The 8,518-nt window shown below is 40.2% G+C and overlaps 1 protein-coding gene across 1 annotated transcript in view; it reads right to left on the bottom strand.

The window, feature by feature from the left end:
• Positions 1-515: 515 nt before the first annotated feature.
• LOC139731557 (TBC1 domain family member 14-like) overlaps positions 516-8,518 on the bottom strand; it is a 69,246-nt gene continuing 61,243 nt past the window's right edge. Inside the window, exons 7-12 of the mRNA XM_071642444.1 lie at positions 7,941-8,026; positions 7,153-7,224; positions 5,934-6,062; positions 4,943-5,052; positions 3,065-3,168; positions 516-737 (exon numbers count right to left, since the gene is read on the bottom strand). Coding sequence (XP_071498545.1) covers positions 535-737; positions 3,065-3,168; positions 4,943-5,052; positions 5,934-6,062; positions 7,153-7,224; positions 7,941-8,026 — 704 coding nt within the window. The 3' untranslated portion in view covers positions 516-534. The remainder of the gene's footprint in view (positions 738-3,064; positions 3,169-4,942; positions 5,053-5,933; positions 6,063-7,152; positions 7,225-7,940; positions 8,027-8,518) is intronic.

Below are 8,518 nucleotides of genomic sequence, written 5' to 3'. Positions count from 1 at the left end.
TCTGAGGTGGATATTCACACCACACAAGGTACATTCACACTGCCACCATCACAAACATGCTATAGTGCGCCAATCCAGACTGTAAGGGTGATGTGACAAGGGCGAGTATAGGCAGAGGGGAAAATAGAGAGTCTAACAGCAGCATCTAGAAAATCCTTCTTTCCACCCTGATGGCATTTTTTGCCTCAGGGTTACCCAGTATCCCATCTCGCTGAATGTTCCCCATGAGTGATGCATTCCAAATGCATTCTGGGGTCATGCAAGACGTTTTGATATGCAGCGGAGCCTTTTCATAGCTCGCAGGGTACTACGGAGAGACACAGCTTAAAAACATGACACAAGCACCTCAGTCTTTGGATACATTAATCTGTCAACACTCATTCATATTGCATGCATGCTTTTCAAGGAAGCCTGATCCATCATTTCTTGGCTGATACATACATGATTTGTGCTAATTTTTTTTTGGCAGTAAAGCCTGTCCTCGTGAGTATAAATGTCTCTTTCTTCCCTTCCTTCCTTCCTTCCTCCCTTCGCTCAGGAGTTCCCCGTGTTCATGGCAAGGTTGGCCGACACATGCTGCATGAGCACCTGGCCAAATTTCTTCTGGTGCATGTCGACGTTGTCGGTGTGCTTGAAGAGGCGGTCGCTGTCGATGTCCGGCGGGATGTTGGTCAGGAACTGGGCAGCTTGGATGAAGTCCATGGTGAGAAGTGTGTCCTCGTACAAAGACAAGATACCTGGTGTCAAGTGTGATAGGAAAATGTCAGAAGAACTTGAATTAGCTTTGTATTCAGTCTATTTTTCACAAAGCTTAGAAAAATACCCCAGGCATTGGGTGAAGTTAACACTTCCTGTGAATAGAAAACAAACTGAATAATGTCAAGAATGATGAAGAAGCATCAAGAGAAATTGGGTAACCTTCATATTCACTTTAAAAAAAATAAAGCTTATATACGGCTCTAAGACTTGGATTTAGTCTGTAGTCAGACAGATATCTTAAGACAGAAACAAGATAAATTGTGTCAAGAATGATGAAATGTGTCAGGGGAGCTTGTGTTAGCTTGTGTTATTCTGTCGCTCTTCTTTTAATCTATCAAAGCTTAGAAAACACACCAAGGCTTGGATGAAGTCTAAGTTGAGATGGGTTTCATCACACAGAGACAACATGAATGATATCAAGAGTGCTGGAAAGATGTCAGCAGAACTTGTGTCAGCTTTGTATTAGTCTTTCATATCAGCTTTGTATTAGTCTTTCATATCAAAAAAGTTGAACTTATACACTAGACCAGGCCCTAAGCTAGCATGGAATACGTCACTGAAAAAAAAAAAAAATCATTGATATTTTACATGATTAATTTTTCATGCTGAGTGGCTCAAAAACATATCTGCGGGTTTTTGAATTCGTGCCGTGCACTTGTCAACCCTTTCAAATTGTGCTTATGAAATTGTGAAGATATTTTCACGAGTTTTAAATTTCGCACTAGCCAAAAGTAGCATGAAATACAGAAAAAAAAAAATCTGCATTAACAGTACTTAGTATCACGAATAAAACGAGAGATGTTGAAAGGACATTGGTTAGCTTTGTATTCAGACTGTTTTTATCTTCATCAGATAGTTAAAATCTACAATGCTATGGTCAGCTGGTCCTTGTCATATCGAGACAAGATGTATGGTGTTATGATAAGTAAGAGAACTTGTGGACAGCAATTAATAAATACAGGGTAAACTTGATTTGAATGAAGTCTAGCTTGACCAAGGTTCTTTCATACAGGAGCAGGAAGCTGAATGTTAACCCGTTGAGGACGAGTCCCGAGTATACTCGGGCAAGTGTCTATGGAAAATGCATGTTATGGCAAAATCAGTCTGTCTTCAACGGGTTAAGAGGAGCAGAGTGACACAAAGAACTCTGGCACAGTTCACATTTCTCTTGCGTTTCCTCTTTCCTCCTTTGCCCAGTGAATAACCCCACAAATAATTCAGTGGACAAGGAGAAATAATCTTGAATGAACCTCTTTATCATGGCTGTAACACAACTCAATACACTGATGGGCATGATTACTTTGTGATAATGAGTATTTGTATATACCAGTACAAGTATTCTTGGTGACAAAGAGTCCACTTTGTATGCATATCTCATATTTATCTGATGTTTGACAAGGCAGCCTCAACCTTTAGCCCCAAGAAATTGATGGGCCAAATAAACCAGCTTTGACTTATTAAACGTGGTTACATTTGACTTGAGTGCACAATACAGTGTAGATATAGATGCAGGGAACATGGCATGACTCATCTTGTGTTGCCACTGAGCTGACTACTGTATATACCACATATTTAGCAAGTCTGATTTTTCACAACTGGGACTTCCCAATATTTTAGCAAGTATGGTATGGTATGGTTTATTAAATGAAATGTTCTCGCAGCCAAAAGGCTGAATTGCAACATTTGTTCACACAATACATAGTTGATTAAAAAAAGAAAGTATTTACAATTTTCAAATCATTCATCACTATTTAAAAAATAACAATTAACATCATTTACAACATTATTCATTGTAAAATATATTACATTCACTACATTCAACACATTGTACGTGACGAATAAACATAAACTGATTAAAAGGGACCCATGTGGTTACTTCCTTTTCTTACATTGTATTCACATCTTTCCCCTCCCTCTCTCTCACAAACACACACGCACGCGCAAACACATGTACACTCATAAACACATACACACAATCATCTCTTCATCACATCCAATAAGTGACTCTCACACACATAAACAAATACAGACAATACAAATTCTCATTCTCCCACCACAAGGCATTACTGATTATAAGTGCACATTCGTCACACTTAAACTTAAACTTAAACTTAAACAAGTAGTTAAATTCGCGATCATGGAGTAAAGCAATGGATGAAGAAACGCACATGTGCATATTGCATTAATGTCAGGATCAGATTTAACATTTTCATGTCTTAAAATATCGAAATTTGTGAAAATAGAAAACCCTGCAAAATATAATAATTATGGCAGTCTGGAGCAGAGACTAAACCAGTGTACTCACCCAGAGCTACCCTGAAGAGGAATTCCTCGCCGTCCCTGAAGAAAACGTCCCACACCCGACAGGCCACGTCCAGGGGTAGGGACTTGCTGTAGAGTGTGTACATCCTGTCGGGCAAAGGAGGACATAAATGAAGGGGTGGACGGAAAAACGCAGAACATGCATGATGAGACGGGCCGGTGCGGTTCATACGCCCAAATTCATCTTCTAACCACAGAATGCCACTAATTTCATACATGACTGCTTCAAATGAAATTGCATTTTTAGATCTCATCCCCCTGGGGAAAGAAGGTCATGGGAGCATCATATTCTATTTGTGCAAAGGTTGCATTAATGTGACTGGCTTTTTTTTTTGGGGGGGGGGGGTGTGGGAACCCACAACACATCTGACATGGCTAAAAGCACATGAAATATACACATACTCAAGAACTTGAAATAAAGGTATCATTATGATGGAGCAAATACTTCTTTGCAGATGCTGGGATGCAGACCTAGGCCTCTTCACAATGAAAATGCATTTTTGATTCTCCAGATATGATAGACAGCTAGAGAGAACTCTATGCCCTTCTCTTGTTTTGTGTTTGTTTGTTTGCTTTTTTCTTTTGCTCTCAAATGAGAAACGTAACTCCTGAATGTTATGCTGACAGCCATCAGCAGTCAAACTTCTTTTTATAAGCAGAAGCAGAACAAAAAGTAGAGTGAACCTTCTCTTGCTAAAACCAGGATACTGTAAGACACTGACTGACAGAACTGAACAAGTGACACTACTACTTCATGTGGACATTAAAGGTGCATAGTCCCGGTAGTGTAGAGGGCGCTGTTGATGACACTGCCGATCACCATTAGCATTGATACGAAGATAACCGAAGTTGAGCTGTCATCAAGAGTAAAGTGTGTAGGTGTTGCTAAGTAACGTTGCCTTCGTTGTCTTCTCTGCGCATTGCGTAGTCTGTAGTAATGCCAGGGTGCGTGCATAGGTGCTTGTTATTATGACATCACAAAAGAAGTTTGCTAAAGCTGTCATCCCCCTCAGCCGAATCATGAGCCGAACTGTGATCGGACCACTGACCACAGTGGATCGGACTTCTTCAGACTCTGGGAAGTGGGCCAAAGCGTAAGTGCTAAAGAGGAGTCGATAGCGTAGGTCTCTATAGGAAACTTGCGCCGTGCACCCGCGTACGCATTTGACTAAAACACGGGGACCATGCACCTTTAACACAAAGTGAATAAAACATATGAATGGTCACATCTCCCTATCTCTCTTTTTAAAAACAGAATTAGGATGGTCTAGATATTTAAGCTGTGAGCAAATACTGAGTCATACATTTTTCTCTCTTATCTTTCCATAGTGGAAATAGATTATGTTATATTTTATATTGGTGGAAAATTGAGCAAAGGGAATCCCATTTTCTTTGCTCAATTTTCCACTAATAAATAATATTCATTATGGTCAGTTTTTCTGTTTGCGTCTGTTATATTTTATATTGCTTAAATTAGGACACAAGCACTTGAACCAATACTGTGCATACACTTTTACCGCAGTCATATCCTATGGTAGAAGACTTCAGGCCACTGCACACTACACACCTTTGCTACAAGCAACTGTTTGTATGACCTGAGCAACCAGAATTGTGACGTCACCAGCCTTGCCAGTTTCCAGTCGTGTGACTGGGTCGTAATGCCAGTCATGATGACATGACATGTCAAATTTTAACTACCGGTCGTGGACTTTCAGTCAATTACACTACAGTATATATTCTGGCGCCAGTACAGTCGTAAGCCCAGCTATGAGATCTGATCGCATAGTGTGTGGTGTCAAGTCGCGCGAATGGTCATGAGATCGGTTGGATCATGCAGTGTGTAGTGGGCTTTTAGACTCACCAGTCGATGATGTAGAGATCGGGGGAGATGCCCAGCTCGTCAAAGTGTGCATACAGCCGGGGCAGACTGTCCTGAAAGTACTCCTCAAAGGTGGAGAAGTAGGATTGCATCTGAGGAGGGGAAGAATAAGAGAGCAGAGCAGTGTCAGCGATTTGATAGGGGAAGCCAGCCATCCCCTCTGGGAGTTGGCAGCACTGAGATACTGGAATCTTTACAAGGATGTGTGATATGCACATGTTTGGTCTGTGTATATAATGTTTGTGTGTTTGTGTGTGTGTGTGTGTGTGTGTGTGTGTGTGGTGTTTTTTGTTTTGTTTGGGTTTTTTTTTTTGGGGGGGCAGTAATTCTGAAATGTAAAAATGACAGAGGAAAAAGCATGGGACCTTGGGATCAAGGGATCTTGAGGATCCTTAGGATCAACTTGAACATGGGATTAAGATTTCCTTCCTTTCTTTTAGGGGGGGGGGGGAGGAAGGGGAGGTATTTGTTCACTTCATCATGAGACCAACATTTTTTTAAAAGCAAGCAGAAAAAATCCAGTTCATTAATCACTACATCAATCCTAAAGTAATGTTTTGACATTTCCAGCATTTTATCCTGCCTGTGTATGACAGTTCAGAGTGTTTGAGAATTGTCTCCCCTCCTCCCCACCCCCCCCCCCCCCCCCCCCCCCCCCCCTTTGTATGGCAGCTTGTTACTTTCACATATTTCACAAAACTGAGAATTTTTCCCTACCTATGTTTGGTAGCTTGCACATTTCACAAGCACAATAATCATTTCACAAGCACAATAATCATTTTTGCCTGCATTTTTCAATGTAAGTCTTGCACTGTCAAATACTCAAATTAACCTGTATTTTCTTGATTCACTGCATTACTAAGCTGCTGAAAGCTATGATTCTGTTGCCTTCTTGTATGAGGTGTACCCTGATTTTTTGACATTTTCTGATGGAAAATCATGTTTTTTATTCATCAAACTTTATGATACTCACAACTGGCTGATCGAGTCTGAAGAAAGCAAGCTGGCAAGACTTGTTGAGGAGGTTGGCGAAGCAGATAAAGGTGTCTGCTACGTCCAGATAGAGGAGAAAGACGGCCGCAATGAACGACATTCCTTGCACCTGGTCAACAAAGAAAGAGAGAAAGATAGATGGTCAAGTCACTAGAGTGAGGAACTCCGTTATGTCATTTAATGTCTTTATTTGTATTCATTGTTTTTTTGTTTTTTGTTTTTTTTTTGGGGGGGGAGCTTTTGACCCCCTAGTAAGTAAAAAACATTTTATGTTAGTTAAATCTTACACAGTTACTATTTCCACCACATTGTGGTGCTCAAGCACTTCACAACATATCATATTTATATACTATCAAGTGCTATATGCTTTTCAAATATACACACTTATCTGATTATTCTAACATTTTACCTTCTACTCTTTATATATTTTCTTAGTCCTCATTAGTCTAGAAACTATCATTGAGCTGAAATGTTTATACAGCACTTACAAAAAAAAGTCAAATATTCTACAGTAGCATAGAGTGACAATGTTACAATTAGCCTCACAAAACCACTGGATATTTGTCACACTGGCGGGAAAAGGAATACACAACCTTGATTTTTCCATTTACACAGGCTGGCCCCATGCACGAGTTAGCGGAAAATGGAACTGTAATGATGACGCTTCAAAGCCTCACAACAGCAAACATCTCACAAACTGTATGCATGGCTCGACATTAGCGATGGCTCAGGGCCACCAAATATTGATGTCAGGTCATCAAATTTCCAAAAAGTCTATCTTTTGGTGGCACTTAAGATTCAAAATGGATTGTTACATTTCTGTTTGTTTCCCGCCATTACATTCCTTTTCGGGCCACCATGCAGGTTAGCGGCGAGCCCTGCTCTATGCATGCTCATTCTAATAAAATCACGGAAGGTAATGTGTAAATTGCAATGAGCTAGACCAATGGGTAAAGCCCGCCGCACACTATACAACTCACGGCTATACGACTGACAGACTTAGAATCTGAAATAAACAAGCGTGTTTATTCTGAGGTTTTTGTGATTTATTTCGGATCCAAAGTCTGTCAGTCATATAGTCGTGAGTTGTATAGTGTGCAGCGGGCTTTACAGTGAACAACATCTCTCTGTCCACACTGGGTTGGACTACAAGCAAGGCTTTGATCCAGAGTGGGAGAATGAGTGCTCATAAAACTTACATAGCCGACATCCGGTCTGTAGCATGCATACGCTCCCAGGACACTGTGGAGCAGGTCGAAGTAAGGACCTCCCTGGAATATGAAGAGAAACAAGCAAAAACATAGAACAAATATTGCATGGTCATCCAACAATATCCAGCAGAGGAACAATAGAATATACACACAAAAAAAGAATGAATGTTTTATTTACAATAGTATGAAGACAAAACTTAAACACCCGTCAAATTTTTGTCTGTAAAGGTTAAATTTGCACTCCATTTTCTTTGATCACCCATTAAATTGGTCTCAACCAAAGTGGTCACAAGTTTGTTCTTGTTTGGGGGGCCGGGGAGAAGAAGGGGGTTTAATTTTTGAATGAACAGTACACTGAGCTTGTTTTATGTGGCACCCTTCCTATACAGATTTGTTTGAATGCTTCAGCAAAATCATTGTAACGGTTACTGATACTGTCTCAGCATCAAAGATGATGGAATGTTCACTCTGTAGGATAAAGTTATTTTCAAGACAAGCAGAACCATAAAAATCCTCACTTTGACCATCTCAGAAAATATCTCAACCCCCAAGTAGTTAGAAACAAAACTTATGCATGTTATATGAAATGCATGCTTTCGAGAAAGGTAGCACCAGTTTGTTGCTCCTAAATTTGTAAAATTCACTGCCACAGTCAGCAGCTGGAAAATCATGTGCATTATTGAAAAATAGAGATTGTACAACACATGTCACTCAGGACTAAACTTCAGAATTTGTTGAACAGTAATACAGGCCATTACATTTTGAAATGATCTCACCTTCTGAAATATACATAGATGTGGGAATGTCCTTGCTACGTCCAGCTTGATGACTTCCACGCTGTTTTCTCGGCTGGCGGCGTGAACTGGAGGATGAGAGAACGTTAAGATGTGACACAATATCAAGAGAACAATATTAAAGGGTCTACATACAAACTGGTCGGTGACTGGTCATAATGCAATCGTGTGACTAATGCAGCAAGGATTGTTACATTTCCTGCAGTGATGTTACGTCAGAAAATATAATTACAGAATTTGACCGGCTGCCTCCAGGTCTAGAATGAAATGTGTATTAATGTTGACCATTTAATGTATTACAAATATTGCCCTGTCCATCACTGTAACATAATGCTTGACAACCTCCCCCCCCCCCCCCCCCGACAATATTTTCCCTCGACCTGCATGCTTCGGGAAAATACAATCTCTTAGGGAAATACATAAGTCCCGTGGGGATATCAAGTGATATGTCACACCTCTAAACAGGTAATATCTGTATAATATTGGATGGGAACTCAAAATTACAGTCATATATAACTGTGGGCAACATCCAAGTTTCAAAAAATAAAACTGTTTGACAA

This window comes from Diadema antillarum, unplaced genomic scaffold, assembly GCF_040938485.1.
Source record: "Diadema antillarum isolate AM-2024a unplaced genomic scaffold, OU_Dant_1.0 seq00000378_RagTag, whole genome shotgun sequence".
NCBI lineage: Eukaryota > Metazoa > Echinodermata > Echinoidea > Diadematoida > Diadematidae > Diadema > Diadema antillarum.
This window is presented reverse-complemented; position numbering and strand designations above follow the sequence as displayed.